The 24,764-nt window shown below is 33.8% G+C and overlaps 1 protein-coding gene and 1 non-coding gene across 3 annotated transcripts; both read left to right on the plus strand.

Annotated features, from left to right (window-relative positions):
* The first annotated feature begins 1,726 nt into the window (after positions 1 to 1,726).
* On the plus strand, positions 1,727 to 7,398 carry LOC113323605 (MADS-box transcription factor 23-like). 2 transcript variants are annotated; one of them, XM_026571922.1, is made up of 8 exons: positions 1,727 to 2,122; positions 4,618 to 4,699; positions 4,982 to 5,043; positions 6,274 to 6,373; positions 6,481 to 6,522; positions 6,611 to 6,694; positions 6,784 to 6,938; positions 7,036 to 7,398. In XM_026571922.1, exons 1-8 carry the CDS (start codon positions 1,941 to 1,943, stop codon positions 7,052 to 7,054), a joined length of 726 nt encoding a protein of 241 aa, XP_026427707.1. In that variant the 5' UTR covers positions 1,727 to 1,940; the 3' UTR covers positions 7,055 to 7,398. The 2 variants fall into 2 exon arrangements, with proteins under 2 accessions (XP_026427707.1, XP_026427708.1); XM_026571923.1 differs by having other exon boundaries at positions 7,039 to 7,398.
* Positions 7,399 to 8,074: 676 nt separating this feature from the next.
* On the plus strand, positions 8,075 to 8,147 carry TRNAF-GAA. The gene has a single exon. It is a non-coding gene; the product is annotated as a tRNA-Phe (tRNA).
* Positions 8,148 to 24,764: the final 16,617 nt, after the last annotated feature.

The raw sequence follows: 24,764 nt of genomic DNA on the forward strand, positions 1-24,764 counted from the left end.
AATCTCACAATTAGCTCTTTTAAACTTGCTAAAACTAGCTGGTTAGTTACCCATAAAATTTGTACTTGAACCCATGCTAGCCTATATGAGTTTTGTCTTACTCTATTCCTCAACTTTTGAACTACACAAGAAGAGGTAATATTTAATAGGAGAAAACAACAAGTACGAAGAATAGATTTTTTAGAAATGAAAAAGACATATTTGAGTTTGTAAGAGAAGTAGATTAGACAGTGGTACATATAGCTTCAAAAAAGTTCAGTATTTGTCGTAAGGATCTCTTCAAATCTATTCATTGAGTTGTTAAGGCTATCTAGTAGGCATGCTTAATTTGTAATATCTGGATTAATGGTAATATCCATACTGATGCAAGTTTAAGGTTTCCATTTCCTATTAGTGAAGTTCTTTTCATAAATAGGGCTAAAGCAATGGCTTCACAGCTCAGAATCAGATGGGAGCGGATTAAAATGTTTTATGAACACAATTCTATAAATTGAAATCTTATGTTTCGGGAAAACATAATAAGAACTGGTCCATTAGCTATCTAGTTGCACAACTTAATTCCTATAATACATAGTACATGTTAAAAATTATTCTAGAAGAAAACTCTTTAGAGCATTCTAATTGACTCTGAAGGATTGGCTTGCGAATCACCACATTTCTAATAATTACAACAAGTAAAGGTAAAAAGTTACTTCCGTTGTTATCTCTTCTCTTATTTTTCAGGTCTTTTGTTCCCTTTCAATAAATGCATTATTATGCATCCTACTTCAAAAGAAACAAATTAACATAATACAATCAATCAATCCCAGCGAATGAGAAGGTACGTCTCGTTCACGTGTATTATGGGTGTACAAAGTAGACATTTTTCTCCGTTCGCTCCCTTGTGAACCATTGTTGTTTAGATTAATGTCATTGTCTGTTTGTTGTGGAGACTTTGATGTATTGTTCGTTTTATAATCCGTACTGGTAGGTTTCTTTGGACCAAGGCTCACAATCCATTTTAAGTCGTTACGAACTCTATCTATTATTCAAAATTCCTGAAATTACAAGGAAACATATGTAGTTGCGAGACCTTTTTGTTCAACATTCATTTAGCTAGACAGGAAAAAAATGTGGAAATTCTCCCCAACGACGTCACAAATTGAGTGTTTGATTTATATCCTTTTTATCTTTAGAGTAAGTTATGCTAACACTCAGAAAAGTCCCGGAATACATAGTTTTGACCAATGACAGTGTTGAAATTGTTTAATGAAAAGGTACATTTGTACACCTACCTTCAAATCATGACACAAATAGGGGGGCTCCTTATAATAGGCAAATAACTGAGCGGATATAATTGTCATTCAGAAATAACAAAGGCTACTGTGAAGGCAAAAAAAGAAAAATAGAAAGAAACCCTAGCTAACATTAAAATAGTAATTTGTTTTAACGTGTCCTTGACCCATAGGACGATCAGGGTATCCTTAAAAATAGTAATTTGATAAAATATGGACAAATAAAGTAATTAATCTTCCCTTTACTTTAAATTTTGCTTAGTGCTTGCTAATATCGATACATTAAATATTCCAACTTGGGATAACCACACTACTGGTTTTGCTTAAACAGAAACTAGTACTGTTTTCTGACATAGGTGGTTTTTACTCTTTCCAAAAAGACCTGGTTAGCTTTTCCTAATAAAGGGGTTAACTTTGATGCCTAGATAGACAAAACCTCTGTCAAACAAAAAAGTCACCTCTCTCTCTCACACCAGCAAGAAATTCTTCTTTTAGGTTCCATCTTTAAGTGGAAGTTTGTTCATTACCTATTTTTAGATCTCTATTTTTTGTTTTTGATCTTTGTTTCCTTTCTAAATCTCTCCCTCCCTCTATCTCTCTTTATTTCAGTCCAATTTTCTCACCCCCCCCTGGATACTTGGAATTTGAAGAAACTAGCTAAATAAGATGGGGAGAGGAAAGATTGTGATTCGAAGGATAGATAACACAACCAGTAGGCAAGTGACTTTCTCAAAACGAAGGAACGGATTATTAAAGAAAGCCAGAGAGCTTTCTATTCTTTGTGATGCTGAAGTTGGTCTTATGATCTTTTCTAGCACTGGCAAGCTCTATGAGTTCTCCAGTACCAAGTAATCTCTCTCTATCTCTATCTCTATCTCTTGTAATCCACTCATTGATCCTGTCTGGATTTGATCATCTTTTTACCTATCATGTCTCGATCGAGATCCCTATTTGACTATAGTTCATTAAAATCAATAATAAACAATGTAAAATTATTCGTGAAGCGATATACCTTTAAAAAAATTTGTTTCGTCATCTGAATAAAACAGCTTGCGATGCATAAGTATGAACTAACTTAACTTAATCAGGGTACTAAATTTTACTTAAATCTTTGATTTCCGTCTTAGTCTTTTAACTTTCTATTTTTACCAATTTATTTTAAACACAAGATTGAACATGCTTCAATTGGATCAGCATAGATCGATCTATTAGTACTCTAAATCTCTAATGGATGAATATACTTAAGACTAATCTTTTCGTGTATCCCGTATCCGTGTCGTGTCGTGTCTGTAATGTGAGTCTCACTTTGCTGTCTGAGTCAACGTATCCATGTCGTGTGCCTAATGAGTGTCAACGCAATGTGACACTCCATTTACCATCTGAGTCACCGTATCCGTGTTGGTGTCGTGTCCGCAATGTGACACTGTATCTACTGCCTGAGTCACCTTATCTGTATCGTGTGCCTAATGTGACACTTTGTCTACGGTCTGAGTCACCGCGTCTTGTGTGCATAATGTGACACTCTGTTTACTGTCTGAGTCACCGTCACGTGTCTACTTAGTGTGTGCATAATGTGACACTCCCTTACTGTCTTGAGTCACTGAATCTGTATTGTACCGTGTCCAATTACGATGTTTAGTACTTCTATGTTTAAAATGAGCTTAGCCAAAAACAAAAAAGACTCTAGATTAAGGCTATCCGAACCTTCGTGCCTTGGAAACTAAAGCGTCTAACTTCTCTTTCTAAATGCCCACTTAGAACTACATGCATCTGTTTTGCTGGCTGGTATTCTCTTCTGTAACTGTTAGTGGATCAAGATTCATATTTTCAGAAATTTGGTGTCCAATACTGTAATTCAGATACCTCTACTCTATATAGCCATACAAATCTAATTCAAGAAACCTTGACAAAAAAATCTACTCGATTTTCTTATCCTATTATATTGTTTTTCTTCTTATCCTGTAATCTTGTAAATGTATGATTTGCCACTAGCTACCATTTAACAAAAGTTAATTAGATCCCTATTTCCTTAACAAATCAGAATTTTCTTGTTTTCCACTTGTTTTTGTTAGTTAGGTATTTCCGAATGTGAAAAAAAAAGGCTAGTTTTGTATTAAGAAAGAAAAATAAATATATTCATTTGATGCATCTTCCAAAATCTTTGATATTTTTAAGGTAATGAAACTGTCCAATCCACTGAGAGTATAAGAATCTGCAGATTACTTAAATAAATCAGGAAAGATGTTGATTTGTTGTCTGGTGCACTATCATTTAAAATGGTTATTCCCATCCAATCATTAAATTACTAGCTACTTTTTACCCAATTTACTAGTAAGATTTTTCAACAGCCCACTGTTTCTCCATGTATTGGAACTTGTGTTGGAATCATCTTTGTCAAGCTTAACAAATATTTAGTGCTAGTACCATGTGATCAGGTACATCAAATTCTCATGCTTAACTAAGGGTCATCATGAGCTCCTATACATGAATGATGTCCAAGTATATTAATATTGTTGAGTGCTGGTGAGCAGCTTTCCTAAACTATATGCATGACATACATCAACTTTAGCAGCGGATATGATCATGTGTAGGTCCTTAGATAGGATATATGTAGTGAACTAATAAGATAAAATGATCATGTCATGCATTTCCATCAGGGAAGCCATAGCTAGAATTTCTCTAGTGGGAGTTTGGGTCATAAGATTCATAACACAGTATATCGGAAGATTTTTCTATGTGATATTTGATTACTGTGCTACTTTTTTTCTTCTAGGACAGGATGTTTGACTGCTATTAGACTATGCTCTGGTCATGGTCTCATTGGTAATCTATTTATTTCATCGCCCACTAGTGTTCCTTAATGATCTAATGTCTAGAAAATAACTGGCTAAAAAATTTCCACCAATTACATGCACTTATAAAGTGCACTTTGATTCAGTAAGTATACTGTAATATGCCACCGGAGATAGTACTATTGGAAAAGGCAAGAAATTTGACCTAAACTTGAACCTAGAATAGTAAATCAGTGACAGCTACTTTGCTCATATAAGTTTCATATTGCCTTCCTAGTGTATGATTGAGTCGTATGGAACTTTTTTATCTATCCTGATGGCCACTAGAATAACAGCATGCTGACAGAATGGACTGTGAGCAGCACCACTAAAGTTGTAAATACTTACATAGACAAGTTTGAGTAGACCAGTTTTCAACAACATAGTTGTAAGTTAAATGATTTGCTGATTATGCAATCTGGCTAGTTTGCAAGAGATGTTCTTTTGAAAATTTAGCTCCTATATAAACTCTAATATAAATCATTATCCTCTTACCTGTTTTGAAACTATAGCATGAAATCTATAATTGAGCGATACAACACGTCAAAGGAGGACCAACACCATCCATTGATGAATGCAACTTCAGAAGCCAAGGTACTGTTTCATAAGCCTTCAACCTATTATATGAGTCCAGCTTTTCCTGTTACATATCAAGGCATACTGCATAAGTGGGATTTTCATGATCATCTACATAAAGAGAAAATTCGAATAATATTTCCATTTAAACCCTAGAAAATAATACTATGCCAGCTCAGAAAATTATCCATATTCATACTTGATCTCATCCCAATAGACGATATTCTTACTATATACTAAGAGCAAACTCACTTGACACACAGATGTATTAATTAATACCCCTACTTATTTTGCTTGCAGATCTGGAAAAGGGAGGTAGCGACCTTGAGGCATCAATTAGAAACCTTGCAAGAAAACCATCGGTATGTTATTTTCACTATTACTTTAGACTGGTATATGAGTAATTACCGAAAGAAATGCAGACTAGAAAAAAAAATGATTTATTATATCCATGTGAATTATGTATGTATCTTTATCGTTTTCCATATAAAGCAAATCGTCCATTGGTGATTGTTTATCGAGTTGGCTCTGTTGGTTAGTTAAGTAAGACCAGAATAGGTTCAATTCCCCTGACGAAATAGAACAAGGAGTTGCACAAGACTTAGAGACACAAACTATGAGAAATTTTTAGTAGAAAAATCACGGTGAGCTTCATTCATCATCTCAAGATTTTTAAGACTACAAGTATCCTTAGGACTAGTAAAGATAAACATTTAGCATACAACAAATATGAATTATAAAGGGCATGAAACAAACAAAAACACGATGTCTTTAGCATCTAGATAGACATGAAAGCTTTATCCTGTGCGGGTATTTATCAGCCAAAATTTAGTAAGAAGATGTTGATAAGCCAAAAATTTGCTAGATTCCACCACGGCCATAGTCCTCGAGATTACTGATGATCATGGCTCTTAGGAGGAACCAGTAAGATGGTTGATCACATCTATTATCAAGCCTACCATCCTGTGTGGCTATGCCAATTTAACCCCACTCTTTTCATCATAAGAGGCTGTCGTCATATTCCCAACGTCAGAAATAACAAACAAGGTGTAGCTTGTTTTAACTAAACCTGGAAGACACACCAAGCCACTTCTTTTAACTACGAAAAATTAAAACATGTATAAGCCTACCACAGCCACGTACACTTGAGAGTCTTAGAAGGGCCAAACTCATAACCTAAGTATTATGCATATATGAATCCTCCCAAAAAGCCACGGCAACACCTATTACCTGCTGACGTAATAGTCATGCCATTGTATTCCATAAACTATATCATGCACGGTAAAAGGAAATCAATGCTTACAAAACCCTTTAATGAAGTAGCCTTAAAGCCAAGTAGAGAGAGCCATGCTAGCTAAAATGAGCTAAGATCGCAGTAAGAAGGTGGGGCCACCAGAAAAGCTTTTAGATTTATAAAACATATTGCATATGTTTTGCACAGAATACTACATTCATGTAATTTTTATACGAAATCTCTGGATTGCCAGGTGAAAATTCATGCATCTGCTCATATACAAATGTAAAATGTGCCATGTGGATTGTCCGGCAAACCACATACTCCTTAATTATATATGTCCTGAAAAAAAATGCAGGCAATTGATGGGCCAAGAGCTATCCAGTTTGAGCACTAAAGAGCTACAAAATTTGGAAAATCAATTGGAAATGAGTTTGCGTGGAGTCCGTATGCAAAAGGTCTAACATTCTAAATCTTCATGCCATGCTTCTTCTTTTTTTGAAACTAACCAATACATGCATATATTCCAAATGAACAAATCCTAACAAGGTTTATACTTCGACAGGACCGAAAGCTAACCGATGAGATACACGAACTAAACCGAAAGGTCTCCAAAAGCAGCAATTACTTACCCATTCCATAGCTACATCAATATAACTCCAAACAAACTAACACATTTGTTAATTGCACTGCAGGGTAACCTCCTTCACCAAGAAAACATGGAACTATTCAGGAAGGAACACCATATCCGTCAAGAAAACATGGATTTGTTAAAGAAGGTACTTGCTCAGACACTGTATATCTTCAATTAACATGGTACACCCTGTTGTGTTCTATCTTATCCAAAAGCATCAACTATTGGCCACAGATCAATGAAGCGAGAGATGCACATGAGACAAATAGGGTTTCTCATTCTCCAAATGGCTTTAATCTTGAAGAAGAAGATGATGAATGTATCATACTTCAATTAAGCCAACCACCACAACAAAACTCTGCTACACCACAAAACCCTACAACAGTAAAGTAATGTCCCGATTCTCTTGGTGCTAAAATCAATATATATCACCAGTTATTTCAATTTTAAAACTAATGAGCTGATATTTCCATGAACAATATGCAGCAGACTACAGTTGCAATGACGAACAGGAGTAAAAATTCTAGTCCAAAACAACTGTTTCACCTTTGAACTTCACACTGCATAAATCGCCCTTTACACAATCAGAATAAAGCAAACTTGAAGATAAGTTCTGTTCTCTATCAATATCGCAGTCTCCCTAGTCTGGTGATCGCTCCTACAACCCTTCATCACTAAATTGTCTACAGATTCAAGTATGTTTCTTGAAGTCAGGTGTTTCTTGAAATACTAGTTATATGATGCATTGAAAGTAGAGTACCTTTAATGATAAATGATGTCTATCCATCCATGTAAAGTTAATTGGCAACAGGAAAGAAACAGTATGTGCTTGTATTTTTTTAATCTTTAGCTTTGGAACCTATTATCATCAAAAGAATAAGACACTTTCTGGCAAAAGATCAAATTAGGCCACAACAATTTTTCATTTCACATGTTTATTCGTCGAATCAGCATATTAGATTTAAAGGAAAAAAACTGAATTAAAAATAACAAGTAATTGAGTATAAAATTGGTAAATGAATCAAAATACCTTGATACCTAAGCTTCGGTGGATGAGATTCTAGTAATAGAAAAAGCAAACCCTAAAAAAAATATGCAGAAATTTAGGGAACTAAATTTTGTTGGTAGTGGGTCTACTTGGAGATCATTCACCATATCAGATTCCGGTTTTTCTTTTGATCAGTATCTGTACCTATTACGAGTAACAAGTAAAGATCTTATTACTTTATAACGTACAATAATCTCTACCAGACGTAAAGGCGTGTGCCACATTGACAAGAATCTTCAAAAAATTAAAAGCCACAAATAATTTTAGCAAACAAAAGCCTTCTCGTTATATTACAGAAATCAATGGTGATAATCTACGGTGGCTATCTCTTTCTGCTCCAAGTCAAGAAACCAATACTTTCAGGTTACTTGAGTTTCATATGGTGTCTTGTTTATGCCAAAACATTGAATTCCTATTCCCATGAGTCACAACCCAAAAAATTAGTATGGAATCTTCTCTGCTATCAGATAAACATAAGCGGGGATAGCTCAGTTGGGAGAGCGTCAGACTGAAGATCTGAAGGTCAGGTGTTCGATCCACCTTCACCGCATTATCGTTTCCTTTTTCTTAATATAATCAATCACAAGATTATTGTTTTCTTTTTCTTAATCTAATCACAAGACATAGGATACAGGATTATTTTCCTAACTGAATTTTCTGTGGAACGACGGAATCAAAGGATAAATCAACAAAGCAATGAAAAATGGTGCAGACCTTAAATCACAGTCAACACACCATCAAATGAATGGTTTTATCTGTCTCCAAGACTCTATATCAAGTTATTAAAGACCTCGGAAAACAAACAAACAATCCATGTGAAGCCCTTTTACTATATCCTCACCTCCTAGTGGGAATTGAAGAGTGAACCACAACAACAAAAAGAACTAATATACTAATTAAGTAATAACAATGGCAATGTATTCAACAACAGAAATCTTAAAATACAAAATTAATCAAATCAAGTCAGATTCACTTACCTTTTTGATGAGTTTTTTTTTTTCTTTTTGTCTTCCATAAGTAGCAGCAGACTACATACATGATCCCTAACCTCATTTTTTCATCCAAATAACAAAACCTAAAAAAATTGAAACTAAAATAATTAGGGATTTGTTTATACCAGAAACTGTGACAAGAAAATACTAACCAGTAGAAACATTAGAAATTCTAGGGTTTATGAGTCGAAGATTATGAAATTTGGGATTTGGGATTTTTTTATTATGTTGCGGGAGAAATCGGGAAATTGAAACTTTGAGAAAGTGGTGAGTTCAATAATTTGTAGGGCCTGGTAGGTTTATGAAGTAGCGGGTTTAGTTGTTTGTTATACTGAACATCGGGTATAGATGCAACTGCATTACGATGGCATCACGTGTAACTAGATGAGTACCTGTTTTCCTTGAAACCAGTTTTACTTTTGGTTCCTTCTAGGATGCTGTTAGAACCACTTTTATACATTTGTTTTTCATTAAACTTGGCTTTAAGAATCAAAAAATTTAGTTAATTTAGTTACTAATAAGTGCTTAAGCACTAACTTGTGGTTGTACAGCATCGTTGAAACAAATCAATTTTTAAAGTAATATTATTGTAATAGTGATGGGAAGTCATCGAAATTAAACTTTTAATAATTCCAAACCTTCATTGCCAAAATATCGAAAATCAATTAATTGTTGAAGATTTTGTTATGTATGTCTCATATATTCTTAAGTTTACTCCAACATCTCAAAATTATTATGATGAAAATAACATGGACCAAAAGCATTTGTTTCAGTGCTCTATGAGATGGGACACTTACATCTTTAAAAAGAACATATATGAAAATGTTGCAGTAGTACACTCATCTAAAAACCATTTATGCTCATTTGATTATGTATCTCCAGAATTATCATGATTATAATCACACTATATCATTTCAAAAGATCACTCGGAAAGTTACAAACAATTAAAATTCATGGGATAATTAGCTAGTTGTAACGAGGTCCGTCTGACACCACCAGATATATCTCCATCATTAAATGATGTTATATGGGATCTGAGTTATGATCCCTCTCTTGTTTCATGGCTACCACCCTCCCTAGAAAACTAGTACACAGTGGCAATGTTGTTCTTGTTTCAAAATTTGCTTTCTTTGATTCTGTTTTAGCTAAATCAGATTAGGTAATTAGCAAGATTAGGTAGATTAACAACTATTTCGAAATTTCCTTTTTTTCTCATTAGCAATTATTCAGAAATTAGCAACTAATTTGTTTATGAAAATAAATAATAATTTTATACATATCACTCCCTAAAACAACACAAAAACAACCCTCTTACATGGGGTGTGCCTCGCCTTCTATAGAGTTAGTAGTGGGTCCATTTTTGGACCTCACAATCGAAAGTCATGTGAGAGGGTTGGTTGTTTCTACCCGAAAATGAAAAAAAAAATGTGAATCATAAGAAAGAAACTAACCAATATAAACATCAGAAAGTATAGGGTTCATGACATTTGGGATTTTTTTATGTTATCGGAGAAAATCGAGAAATTAAAATTTTGAGAAAGTGGTGAATTCAATTATTTGTAGGGCCTGGTTTATGAAGCAGAAGGTTTAGTCGATTGTTATACTAAACATCGTGTTTAAGTGCGACTACACTACACGGCTTCATGTGTAAGTAGATGAGTACCTGTTTTATTTGGAATCAATTTTGTTAGGTTTGGTTCTTACTGGGATACAATTGGAACTAGTTTAAGAATCAAAATCTTTAGTTACTAATAAATACTTTAAATAGAAAAAACCAAACACATTAGGATAAAATACTAACTTATGGTTATACATTAATGTCAAATAAATCAATTTTTGATGTAAAACCACTGTAATAATGATCGAAGACACCAAAATCAATCTTCATGTGACTCTATTCTTCGGTGCTAATAAATATCTTAACTATAATGCAAAAAATCAATTAATGTTTCAAGGTTTTTTGACATTATGCCGTGTAATTTTAAGTTTACTCTAACATCTCAAAGTTATTATTACGGGAATTCGTAACCAAAAATACATGGACCAAAAGCATTTGTTTTATTGCTATGTAAAATCGGACAATTGCATCTTTAAAAAGTTTATATATAAAAATGTTGCAGGATTATATACACTCATCTGAAATCCATTTATGCTCATTTGGTTGTGTATCTTGAAAATTATAGTGACTATAGTCACACTATCACTCGTTTTACACTATCGGAAATTTATCAACAACTAAAGTTCATGGGATATTTGTCTACCCATAATGAGGTCTGTTTGACACCGCCAGATCTATCTCTATGATTAAATAATATTATATGGTATTTTGAAGTTTGAGCCCTTTCTTGTTCCATGGATGCCACCCTCCCCAGTTTACTAGTACACCCATTGGCCAGGGCAGATGGAAGACATGACTTCTCTTGGCTTAAGCCAGGTAAAAGTAGAAATTGAGTACTAATTGCCTGATTTTCATGTGCTAAATAAAAAAAATTGACTCAAGTGTGAAATTTTATTAACAATCCCAAGCCCCTCCAATGTGTAAATCCTAGTTCCGCCGCTGCTATTGGCAATATGATTCTTGTTTCGAAATACGCTTTCTTTGGTATTATAGAAGTGTACTTCCCATTCAAAGTGAGTAAAAGAAGATGGCCTTGCCATGTGTCCATTTAAGTGTCACTAGGAATGTGTAATTCATTACTCAGACTCCCATCTAAACAACCTCTCTCAATTGAAAAACAAACAGGCAATATTAAAACTCTCCATTGAAAAACATGACATGTAATTTGGGCCAAAGTTAGCTTCAGATTTCTCAAACCTCATCATCTTCAGGCACGATCCAAATTCCTCAAAAACTTTTTTTTTTAGTTCATAATCGAGTTATTCATGGTATTGTTAACTCCGAAATCAAGTAATTCGTTGTGTTTAAAACTAGAGTTTGCTGATTTTTTTGGTATTCTATAACCAAGGTTATCATCCATTTCCTCTCTCACCTATATTTTCTTCATATTGGAGAAATTAGCATGCATGTTAACATTTTGATGAAATTTCTCATAGAAGATGAGTTTCATTGTGTCTCTAAGGATATGAACCATGAAAGAAATTCATACTTTGCCCAGAATCGGTGGATATGGTGCACCTACAAAAACCGATTGTGGGTTTGATGAACATCAGCAACAATCAATATACGCTAATACATATATCATTAACCATATTTGAATTTTTGCACAAACCCTCAAATTTTTATCATTAATGATATATATTCATTAATACATATATCATTAACCATGTTTGAATTTTCGTACAAACCCTGAAACCAATTGTATGTCTGATGAACATTGACAACATTCAATATACGTTAATATATTATAAAGCATGAAAATACGAGTTGAATGCAAAAAAAAATGAGGCCTTTCTCACATCAGATGAAGAAATTATGAGAAAAAAAGTCGAAGAAATGCTCAAATTTACAATCGGTTGACGTGGGCATTTATGTAAACCCATTCTAGCAAAAGAAATTACAGAAAATTCTTCAATTTTGTAATCAGCCTATGTTCTGAGTCATGTACACCGATTCCTAGAATCGGTTTACGAGTGCATGATCATATACCGATTCTGGGTTGAGATTTTTCACAAAATTCAAAAAATTACATGTTAATTTTTATGATTTAAGATTAGTTGATTTCTGGGTTAACAGGATTAAACATCAATTAATCACCTTAATTAACACTAATTAATCAGAGATAAATTAGACATTAAGTAAAATAGTTGGATAAGGAGTTTTCCATTTTACATTTTTTTTGTCTTATAATGGTAGCTAGGCCTCAGATAATATGGATAAGCCTCAAACTATGGAGGTAAAAAAAGAACGCACAATTAGGGAATATATAAATTAATTGGGGGATATAGTAAAAAGATAAAAACGCGATTTAAATAGTAAACAAGGTTACCCCCTATCCGGATAATTTATATAATTTCTAATTTATCCCTCACTAATCATGTTTAGTGGTTTATTACAATTAGCTTAGTTAAGAGATTAGTTTGATAATGATTAGTATAAGTCATTATCATTGAATTTGTTGATGCAACAACATTAAATCAATATATTTATGATCATGAAGGTATAGGTGGAACATACAGGTGATCCAATTACTCATATATAGGTATTAATGTATTGAAATTTGATTTTTTTTCCATTGAATTCGACATTGTTACGCCTGAAAAACTTTGTGAAGGCATGGTAAAAGTATGAATACCAAGCCGTTAGGGACCAAATCGGCATACTTTCACCATGCAGATACACAATATCCCCCACTTTTGAAATTGTAGTCGGCATTTTAAATTTAAAGAATGCTCCTTAAGTACACTGCCGGCACAAAAAGTTCATTATCGAGCATGTCGGTAGTGGTGCCGACATGGTACATTGCTTAACTTGTTGTGCTGGCACATGATGCAAATTCCCATAAACTTGAGTATTTTTCACTTGGCGGCATTAACAGATTTTTACCGAGTCTGCCGGCAATTGATAATTTCGGCATGATATTCATACTAAAAACAGTGTCGGCATGGTGTTCACACTAAAACTATGCTAGTACGCAAAACCGGCATTGTATTCATGATGAATACAATACCGGTGTTAACGGATCAAACTGAAAATTTTCTGTCACAAATTTTGATTCTAACCTAAACGAATGATTTTTTTTGAAACAAATCGATGATTAGGTTTCTTTCGAGGAGGTATATTTATATAATAAATTAACCGCCAAAGAAATTTTGAAACAACGATCAAATCGTATTGAAGTCGATGATGGGGAAAAATAAAAATCAAAGAGAGAAGCCGGCAGAGAAGGAGAAGTGAAGAGAATAAGAAGAAAAGAAGTTAAAATACTAAAGGGTATTTTAGTATTCTCATATCCAAAAATCACCCCTTAATAGAAATTATTGGATGAGAATATTAATCTATATCCCCCGATTAGAAAAAGTATCCCCCAATCACGTGTTCTAAAAAAACAAATACATTTAGAGAAAACATGACTTTAGGTTGTACAATAATGTCGAAGTAAATCAATTTTTGAGGTAACCATAATGTCAAAAGTCAATTAATCTTTGAAGATTTTGTTACAATTTTTTTTTTCTTTTTTTCTTTTGCCTTAAAAGGTTAAAATATTATTGAAAACGGAAAAGAGAACAAGATAGAGACACCGTGGCAAGAGGTGAGCCGAGACTATGCTACACAAATACAAGCTGACTAGTAGCAACACAAGCAACATGCTACAATCACAAAGGGAAAACGGCTATGATACACAAATACAAGCTGACTAGTAGCAACACAAGCAACATGCTACAATCACAAAGGGAAAACGAGCCAACCCGAGAGCAAAACAAACTTGCACAAAGCAGAGATAGCAAACTAGAAAACTAAAATCTCTTCTTGTGAGATCGTTTTCCTCTTTCTGAACTCTCCACATTATCTGGGAACTTCTTCCCTACTTTCCCACTCCATTTCAATTTTTTAGTTCTCTTTGAGTCCTTTTATCCAACTTCTCATGCATGGTTAAGTGGTTATTTTGCTTCTCAAATTAACTCAACTTCAGAGTCTGGAAAGTCTTTAACTGTAACTTTATCTTCCAACATCTTTGTGGCAAGCCTGTTCCCAGCTTTAGAACCCAATTTCTCAGTAACAAGATTGTTACTAAGATGATAGATGGTAGAGAAAATGGGGTTAATTCAAAGTTCACAGTTACTAAGAATTTCAGCCCCCTTCCATGCACGATTTTGTTACATTAATTCATTTAGTTTTAAGTTTTCTCTAACATCTCAAAGCTATTGTTATGAGAATCGGCAACCAAAAATAAACACGACATTTATTTGGTCTTTAGAAAGAATATACATGAAAATATTGCATCAATAATAAACTCATCTTTAAACCAGAAATAATAAACAAAAATTACATCATTATACAGTAACTGAACCAAAATCAGATGAATATAAGTTTTGGTCTTTAGAAATAATATACATGAAAATATTGCATCAATAATAAAATTATATCATTGAATTCACGTTGTAAACGTTTCGGCAATCGCTGCCTTTAAATATACAAGTGCTGGGAAGTGGCTAAACGTATGGTTTTGCGGTTTCGGTGCTCTCTTATCTACACATCAATTGATTTGTTTGTGGTATCGGCTGATATTGGGATTGTGTCGGGGTTTTTGATATGCTGGTAAAACTAAGCTCGGTGAAAGTTAAAAAAGAAAAAAAAGGTAGACTTGCAGTTTGTTTGGGTGGATCGGACTCAGGACCTTCAAAATCTGATATAGTGTCTGGTTCGGTCAATATAAAATATCAAACCCTTTATAGATTTATACCTGGGTTTTTCAAATGTGGGTAAACTATACGTAAATTATGTGTTCCGGAAAAGTAAATACTAAGTTGTACATGGATTTAACTCATCTGAACTCACTTAGATCTGAGTGAAACTATCTGACTCATCTGGATATGACTCAATATATTTGTTGTTTGAGTTAGATCTGATGACCCATCTGACTCAAAAATATGGAGTCATTGGCTTGGTTCCATGAGTCAGGAGCATTTTGTTACCGGATTCAAATGGGTTCGAATCAGGAGTTATTTCTGAGTCAGATAGCGAGTCATACCTGACTCAAAATAAAAAACAAACAGTCTTACATATGACACGCATCCAGTTAGAGCTTAACTCAAATCCATATGCTGATTCAGATGCAAACAAACATGTTATTAGCGGGATGGTATCCAGAGGCAATTGCCCTATCCTCAAATTGCATGTAATAGGATGACCTCAGTAAACTTCAACGGGGAAGAAAAAAAAAGGGAAAAAAAGAAATCGTATTAAAAGAGTTGGATTAAACTGAAATTTCACATAGATGAAGTTATGATAACAATTGCACCATTTTGTACATTCAAAATAATTGTCTTAAAGAGTAAATTCTCCTTCCATGAATCTAATAGTCCAATCAAAGGTTTTATCGATCATGTTATTTGGAATGTTATACTCATACTTTTACTGATTGATAACTTCCCATAATTTGTTTATCTTGTCATAACAATATATATACCTCCGATAATTGTGTTCGGACATAGGGCAGACGTTAGTTTTTAGCTTCCTCCATTATTCCAATCTTTTAATTAACTTTTATCCTGTCATAATCATCTTCTAAGAATATGATGTATTGATAGTGATATAATATGTCATTTCTTAAGTCTACGCTATACAGAGTCTTCTTCATCTTATAAGTATATCAGAACACAAAACTTGTTAGTTTTTTGTTTTCACACACCATTTATTAACTACCATATGAATTGTACGTGCCCCGGGCTGAATGAATTCAAATGAGAAACTGTCGTGATGATATTCAATAGCAATGGAAGAAGTAAACAAAACTCAAAGTTTTCTTCTTTTCCAACTAAGGACACCGCCAAAACGCCCCATAAATTTTTTATATTATAACACTTGGTTATTTAAAATTCAATTTGCCAGATGGGTGTGTAATACGTATGCTAGTGAACATAATATGTGTGGTAGTGTGGGAATAAAAAACAGACCGAGTCTTGGATCAGCTAGATCTATACCTATAAAACGTGGTGTATGTATGCCAGATACATGCATTGCACCATGATTCGTGAGATTGAGATGAAAAATAATTTGAAGATTGAAATGATGGAGGAAATTAAAAAGACCGACTACTTGAGTTCTGGGAGTTATCCCGATCAAAACCACCGATGTCTTTGGTGAATACATAATAGAGATGGAAGATGACTTTGTCAATTCCAAAGATGACTATAAAAACATAAATTATTATCTCATTAATTGTCTCACTATTTGTTAACTTTGGTAATAATTAAAATGTATACTTTACTGATCACTAGAATTCTTTACCTTATGTCCATTAGTATATACCAAAAATATTTACTTTGTGTTAATTGGTTTTAAGCTAAAATTTTTAAAAATCTTTACCCGGTGTTCATTAGATTATCAGTTGGCAATAGTTCTAAGAAACTATAATTTATAGAAATTCGGTTTTGGTTCTGGCAATCTTTCTTTTTACCTTAATCTAAATAACCTAAAACTAAATTTAGTGTGGAACCGAATTGGCACCTACATCCATTCCAACTAAAAAATACAAGAGAAAACATATTTGGCCCTTTTAGAGTATACAGATGTTGGATCACTTGGTAAAATTTGCGTCACAGTGCCGCCATTAGATTAAGCGGAATATTTTGAATAACATGACAGATTAGGAGTTACCCTGTCACGTTATGGGTCACAAAATAGTATAGGTCGATTAAAAGGAATTTGCAATTTGTATGTTGGTTAATAAGTTGATCATTGGATTGAATATCACACTTCTATACCAATTTTAAGACACAAAGGTCATTCAGATTAAATTCAATTTGCTGGAGTGATGGGTATATCTAGTTAATTTAATAAATTGTGAAAGAGAACGAAAATCAACAAATCTTTCATGCTCATCTCTATCTATAAAAGGTGGTATATGCATACTGATGTTTTGAATTATATCATTGTTGATAAATCATGCACAACCAAAATTACAAGTATTGCAAAATAACTCTGGAGTTCAAAATACAAGATAATATGAAGATTGAAATGATGGAGGAAACTAAAAAAATGGCTACTTGGATCGTCGGAGTCATGATTATCAAAAGAGAAAAAAGTAATTATAAGAGTTATGGTAAGAAATTTAGTGAGTAAAGGTTGGCAGGTTTACTTGAAGGGAACATTAGTACCTTTACTGAAGGTAGCACCTATCGGTCAACAATTTATCTTTATCAATACCCTGGAAGATAATTTCATCAATCGATATAAATATACTTAGTGTTAATTGGGTTATCCTGTTTGGTTTGGCAAAAAGCTTGTATTTAATTATCAAAAATCAGTTTGAGCATCCCCTGTTTGCACCCAACTTCCACGACAAACCAAAATGCGGCAGCTAAATCGGTTATAAAGTCCTTTTTTTTTGAAATTGAAAGATTAGATTGCTTAGATTGAAGTATTTACATGATGAGCATCCTCTTGTAATAAATCAAGAATATTATCCAGGGGAGATAATAACCAGACACTGCTTAAACAATCTACCCTAGCTAGCTTAGATAAAACATATGTTATTTATTCTCCTCTTTAGGCAGATAACTACGTTTCCAAGAGTGAAACTTCTTAAATAAGCTCTTAATGTATAAAATCAAATTATGAGTTCTCCGGTTGAAGTTTTCATTATTCATTGCATCTGCTACCAACTTTGACTCCAGTTCAAACTCTACTTTGTCCAACTGCAGTTCCTTAGCCCAAAGTGCATATCGCATCTCAACTGGGCATGTATTTTTCTAGGCTTTCACAGTTTTGGTTTGTATATTCATAATGATACCATGAGCGCTTTAGGGCGTCTGCAAGAACTCTAGATATTTGATATCTTTCTCTTTAAATGAGATCTCAATTCCAGCTACGGTTTCCTGTTCTGGACTCACCGTACTGTTAAGAAGATGCACTTTGATCCCTGATATGTACACGCAAAGAATTAGACCAATGCCTCATATATTGTTAATATGATGAAAATAACAATCTGAGTTTATTTTAAAAGCACCCATTGGAGGGCCTTCCCAGTGCAAGTTAGGAGGTCTCTGAAGAGGGTGTTGGGTTCTTATAGTTGCTGGTTACAAAGTCCATTACAAACAAAAAATACATAGAACTGGAAGAAGATTTCAAAATTTACAAAGAAATAGTAAAGACCCGGAGAACTCAAAAAACATATAACTTGATTCATGTGATACACGTTTGCGTTATTTATAGCTTTTAAATATACAGAAGTTTATGTAACTGGCTTGTTGTATGTATTGTTTGCAGCTTATGCTTTCTTTTCGACATATCAATATTTTGCGGTATCGGACAACATCGGGTTGGGTAGGGTTTTTATTTTAATTAACATTTATTAATCCTCATCAAAAGAATGAGTTTACAAGAATTGGATGGGAGTCTCGCAACAAGCTGAGCTCAAATCCTTTTTTGAATGACGACACCTAACCTATGCTCGGGAAAGGTAACAACACGAAAAAAGAAATTTTTCTCTCTTGAGGAGGCCTCTAATGCGGGTATAAGTTGATGTCGGATCATTTTGTAACTTTTAGATCGTCCAGGTTTTGAATTGTCTAGCAGACCCCTTATAAATTCGGCGCTCAAAGGGGAGGAAATTATGGGTCCGTCAACACATTATAATAAACATAGTAGGTATTGCAATATGTATACTACCTATCGGCAAATTGTGTGCCAGTTTGAATGCCCTAATAGGGTGTTGGGATACTGGAAGCAAATTTTGAGTCCCTTAATGCTTAGAACTTAGGCTTAGTGGTTTATGTGTAATGTGTACTGCAGTGTAATGTGTACTGCAACTTTATTATTTAGTATTTACTTTGAACTTTGATGTTTTATATCTTTAATTTTTATGAAAATTTTGTAGTATTTAACTTTATAAAGTATAGGTATGAAATTCACTTTTATTTTCAGTTCTTATTTTATTTGTGGTATTCTTTTTGGTTTTGGTGATTTTAATATTTGATTAGTAGCTTAGTGCATTGTGTTTGTTTATATGTAGTATGTACAATGTACTTATGTTTATGTATATTTGTGAATTCTCAGTGATTAATCATAGATGCATCAAGTCAAGATGCTACATCTACACCCACTTCAGCTGCTACAGCTACACCTGCTACAAATACAGTTGTTGGGTCCTATATCCAACCAACAGATGGAGCAGCAGAGCAAGAGACAGCAGAAACATATGTAGAATCTACTTCTACTCAAATGGGTGGTAAGAGAACATCAGATATTTGGAAACATTTCACTAGGAAAAATGTTCAAGAAGCTGATTATAATTACTGCAATAAGACAATAAAGGCTCGTACTGGAAGGAATGGTACAAGTGGAATGTGGAAGCACTTTAACAGATGCAAGAAAAATCCTAACAAGCCAAAGCCAAAAGGACAACAAACTCTGACATTGAGACCTTCAACACTGTGTGGGAAGGAAGGTCAGTTAGTCTCTACTATTTTCAGTCAAGAAAAAAGTAAAAAGGAAGTTGTTGAGTTTATTATAATTGATGAGATGTCCTTTAGAGCAGTTGAGGGTGAAGGGTTTAAGAGATTGATGCATGTCTTAGAGCCTAGATTTTTTGTACCATGTAGAATGATTGTTTACAGATGTTTATTAGAATGCATGTCTTACAGATGCTACTTGTTAGTCTTGTTACTTTGTGCTTTATGATGTAGTTTTTTAATGGTAAGTAAAAGTTCGTTGCTCGGACTTGTAAAGATTTAAAAATAAAAAATATATACAAAAGATATGTCACAAGATCAAGAGACTGAGACTCAGGATTCCACCAAATTCCATGTGATTCAAATTATAATTCCAATCAATTATAGCTCAAATATTAGAAATACGAACTCTTATTCTTTGCCAAATATAGATTTTTGAAAAGCAATGACTGTAAACCACAAGCATGATGTATCAAAAATACATAGACCAAGCATACATCATCAAACGAAATTACACACATTCAATAAAAATCATAAATCAATTAAAAATCCATGCAAATAGTCATAAAGAATTATTAGAATTATCACATGCTTGAAAAATGGCTTCCTCCATCATCCCAGTATTGGGATTTAGCTACTCATATTAATCATGTTCTCAAAATACATAGTTGATGCTCAAAATATGATTAAAAGAGTGAAAAGAATACAAAGCAGTGAATCTACGACCCACAGAAGCGTCAGAAATTTACGATAAAAGCTTAATGCAGTAAACAGCGACACAGGCTGCTGCTGTTAGAACTGTTGAAGAACGACGCTTCAAAACGTCTGTTCTTCGTGTTCTTGAAGGTCCTCCAATGGCATCAGCAGTAGCAGGTACAAATTCCTTCCTTTCGTTCTTGTGGCCTACTCTTCGCTCTGCTCGACCCCTAACTACTTGATAAACTTATCTTGGACTCGTAACAACCTTTTTATACACAATCGGTCGACACAATCTTTACGAAATCTTCACAAATTTATTTTTTCTCCTCGGCAAACAGTTAAGAGAAAATCTCTCTTCTGATTCTTCGTACGCGTCTGTTAGCTATTTAATCGTCACCAAACTCTCACTCAGACTCGAATAGGACCAGGTATGTATATATTCAGCGTGAAATCCTCACTGAATCTTTACAAACCTCTTTGAACCCTAAACAGAAAACACGTTTCCTGTCTGGACTTTGATCGCTTCTCCCGGCCATTCCAGCTCAATTAGTTCGATCAAAACGCACACACAAACCCTCTTTAGCCTTAACAGGCCCATTGCAATTGATTACAATAATTGAATCACTTTAAAACTCGTCCAACAATCGGAACTCAAATCTGTTTTTCCTTCAAAGCTTTTCCCGCCAAAAACCAATATTTGAATTATGAAGAAGGGTGCCCCTAGCCATTGCTGGGGTGCAAATAGCAAGTGGGTGCTTTGGGTAATTTTTCTGGGATGTTTTCAGCACTTTTTTGGGGTTCCTCTGGGGCGTTTCTGGGGTACTTCCGGTACACTTCTGGGGGAGCTTCAGGTATGCTATCTACGGAGGTCCAAATGCCATATTTTCAGACACATAAATGCGTCTATCACTTTGATTGAGATATTTCTTAATACATTGTTGCTCAGTAAAACAGGTACTTCAGCTGCTTAGTTTGTCTAGAAAACTGACAGGAAAATCTGTCTGGAATTCTGACAGAAAGTACCGAATGATACCTGAATCGTACATGGTACCGTACTTATCCCGAATGGTACCGGAACCGAGGACAGATGTACAGGTACCGATCCAAAATCTAAGAACCCAGACTAGGGAGGTACAGGTACTCGGCCTCGGCAAGAACCGAGCCGAACCGTACCGTGTGCACCCTTAAAATCTATCGACCCATTTTACAGATTCCATTTCAACAACATCAATATTAAATTCAAATGCGTCTAATAATTTTTCATTAATTGAGCTTTCTTCCATCGGGAAATCGAAGAATATGAGATACGAATTTCAATTAAATCAAATGTGAGATATTAATTAAAACAAATGAGTAAAATCACTTACTGATATTGAAACATCTTCATCAAAAGAAAAAGAAATTTCAGTCGAAAATCATTTCCCCTTTCCCTTATTCACTCTATAAAATAAAAATTAGAATTGGGGATTTGATTTATGGAGAGAGAAAAAGAACTTATTGAGGTTTGACTTTAAAACAGGGTTACATAACTCAGCATTCACTCCATGTAATGCTCGGGACAAACTATAGTACCAATTCGCGGTGAGTCTATCATTTTCGGTTTTGTTTTCCTTGTTCCAAATAAAATTCCGGTACATTGTGTTGTCACCTCATATTTGATTTAGCAGCACCGGTTTAGCTTATGCTGACATGACAATTGAAATTTATGAAAATCTGAGAATACTTTAATAATCTGGTTGATTTCATATCTTAGAATGGAAAAAATGTAGCCATATGACAATAGAATATATGCATACAAAGCTCTTTCTCGCGCACCATTAATTAACTATCATACGAATAGTACATACCTCCGACAGAATGAAGTGTCGCGGTATTCAATATACAAGACTGGTTTGTTCAACACTCATCCTGCTGAGAAATTTTGTGCAGTTAGATCAATGAGATTTCTGAGAAGTTTAGAAAGGCGACTGACAAGGTGTGCAAAGGTCTTTGTAAGAAGGTTTTTGTCTTTCTTTAGTTTTTGTTCTTGTTGTTTGATTTACCTGGCTAAATTGGGGTTTATCTCATTTGGGGCCTGCCACTACAGGACAAAAAAGATTATGAAGAGATGAAACTACCAATTTACCCCTCTACCAAATACTAGTATTACAAATGTATCTCCATTAAATCCTAATAATTAATAAAACTAAAAACTTAAAACAAAATCATAAAATAAAAACTTAAAATCAAATTCATTTCCATCTCCATCTCAACCGATTCTTCTTCTCTTCTTTTCCCCTAATACAAATCAAGTACTTTTTTAGTAATAACTCAAAATTAGCAACATGTAATAATTCAAAATTCGATTTTTTTTGAAATCAAAGTGTTTTGGGTTTATTAGAATCTGTTTACGTCAATGTACTTATGAATCGATTTTATTTAAAAACGGATTTTATTCATGCCCACAAAGACCGATTGTACTGAATGTGTACTTTGGTTGGAGAAAATTTAACTAGAATTTGTCTATGTTAATGTCCACATAATCCGATTGTGGACATTAACATAGACTGGTATGGAAGAGATAACCGTTTTTATGTATATTTTTTTTTGTTAGAATCGGATTACATGTATTTCCATATAAGCCGATTGTACAACCTTTGATTTCTTAACTGTAATTCACACAATCGGATTATTTAAGGGTCCACATAAACCGATTATTATTGATGTCCCCCAAAATCGGTAGATATGGTACACTTACATAAACCGGTTGTGGTTGATGTTGATTCATTAACCATGTTTGATTTTTTCACAAATCTTGAAATTTTTATCTTTATATTATAAAGCATGAAATTTTGAATTGAACTCAAAAAGAATGAGGTCATTCCATCATCGAACGAAGAAGTTATGAGCAAAATAGTCGAAGAAATGCACAGATTAACAATCTATGTGGGCATTAACATAAACTGATTCTGGCGAAAAAAAATCACAGAAAAAATCTTGAATTTTACAATCGCGGTCTATGTTCTAAGTATTATAAACCGATTCTTACAATTGGTGTATGTGAGCATGAACAACCACAGATTTTGTGCAAGTTTTTTCAATTTTTTTCTCATATTTTGGTCAAGAATCAAAATTAGTTAATTTTTAGTTTAATTTGATTAAACATCAATTACCCGATTAACACTAATTAATGAAGAGTAAAATAACCATTATGTAAAATAGTTGAATAACGGGTTATTCTTTTTATATTTTAATGATCTTTTTGTCCTGTAGTAGAAGGCCCAATTAAATGGTATAAGGCGCAATTTAGCCGCCAGGTTGATTCCTTAACCCACCTTGTAGTGTCAAAATTAAGGAAAAACGCAAATGTTTATCGATCTAATATAATAACCAAAATAGTCTTCCATATTCCCCATAATTTATTAATCGACACACAACTTGCAAGTACCCGGTGCGTAACCTATGATTTTTTAAGTGACCTATAACCTACATTACAATACAAGACGTGTTGACGGTTTGACGATCGGGCGATTGCCTCTTGTTGCTAACCCTCTACAAAAACTTGTTGCTGTTCCGAATCGTATTTTGTCATAACAGAATGCCGAATATGATCAAATGTCGGCCAACACCACACTGCTTTTGTCTCACTACTTGTTCATACCCGTTTTGAATTCTTTTCCCAGTTGTATGTATTTCGAGTTGTACTGGATTTAGGTGCCAGTTTGGTCCTCCACCAGTTTAGGGTGTTAGGTTCCAAAGAAGACTTTGCCTAAACAGTTTTTTGATAAGTTTTAGTTTTTTTTTCTTTTTTCTCGGGAGAAAAAAGTTTTTGCGGATTTTATAAGATAACTTAAGCATATCCAATATTCGATCTCCTGTTTGGCTAACTGAATGTATACTATCCCTTATTTCTACCAAAGTAGAGTACATAATTTGACAAATTATTCATATTAGTTTTATTTTCTTTTACATGTGGAAATACTTTAATTAAAACCTCAAAAAATACAAAAATTTAGAAAATACAAAAATACTTGAATTATTCATACCCCAAATAATACTGTCTACCTTTAGTAACGATAGAGATAACAATTAAATAGTAAAAAGGCCAATCAACCAGGAAGGTTAAACATAAACGGTCGATGCATCCACTGTAATAATTTTAAGTTTATAGACCCGCCATGCATCCGTTGTATTATTTTTTTGTTTCCTCCAATGTTTTAAAATTTAAATTCTCTTCCATAACCTCCAGAATCATTTTGCAGTGCACATTGACACATGTATCCCATTTTTTATAGGTAGGTCTTAGAGATCAGAAACTCGTTGGTTTTTCATTGTCACCCATAATGTATTAACCAGCAGCATATAAATGGTGCATACCAGTGGAAAATTAAATTTAAGATGACCTTAAAACATTGAAATTATCA

Source organism: Papaver somniferum, chromosome 11, assembly GCF_003573695.1.
Source record: "Papaver somniferum cultivar HN1 chromosome 11, ASM357369v1, whole genome shotgun sequence".
Lineage (NCBI taxonomy): Eukaryota > Viridiplantae > Streptophyta > Magnoliopsida > Ranunculales > Papaveraceae > Papaver > Papaver somniferum.

What these genes read in the sequence shown, in the direction of transcription:
- LOC113323605 (XM_026571922.1), top strand. Translation starts at nt 1,941, where the DNA reads ATGGGGAGAGGAAAGATTGTGATTCGAAGGATAGATAACACAACCAGT. An exon ending in ATGCAACTTCAGAAGCCAAG is followed by an intron (nt 4,700 to 4,981) that starts GTACTGTTTCAT and finishes TTTTGCTTGCAG; the next exon opens with ATCTGGAAAAGGGAGGTAGC. An exon ending in ACATGGATTTGTTAAAGAAG is followed by an intron (nt 6,695 to 6,783) that starts GTACTTGCTCAG and finishes TATTGGCCACAG; the next exon opens with ATCAATGAAGCGAGAGATGC.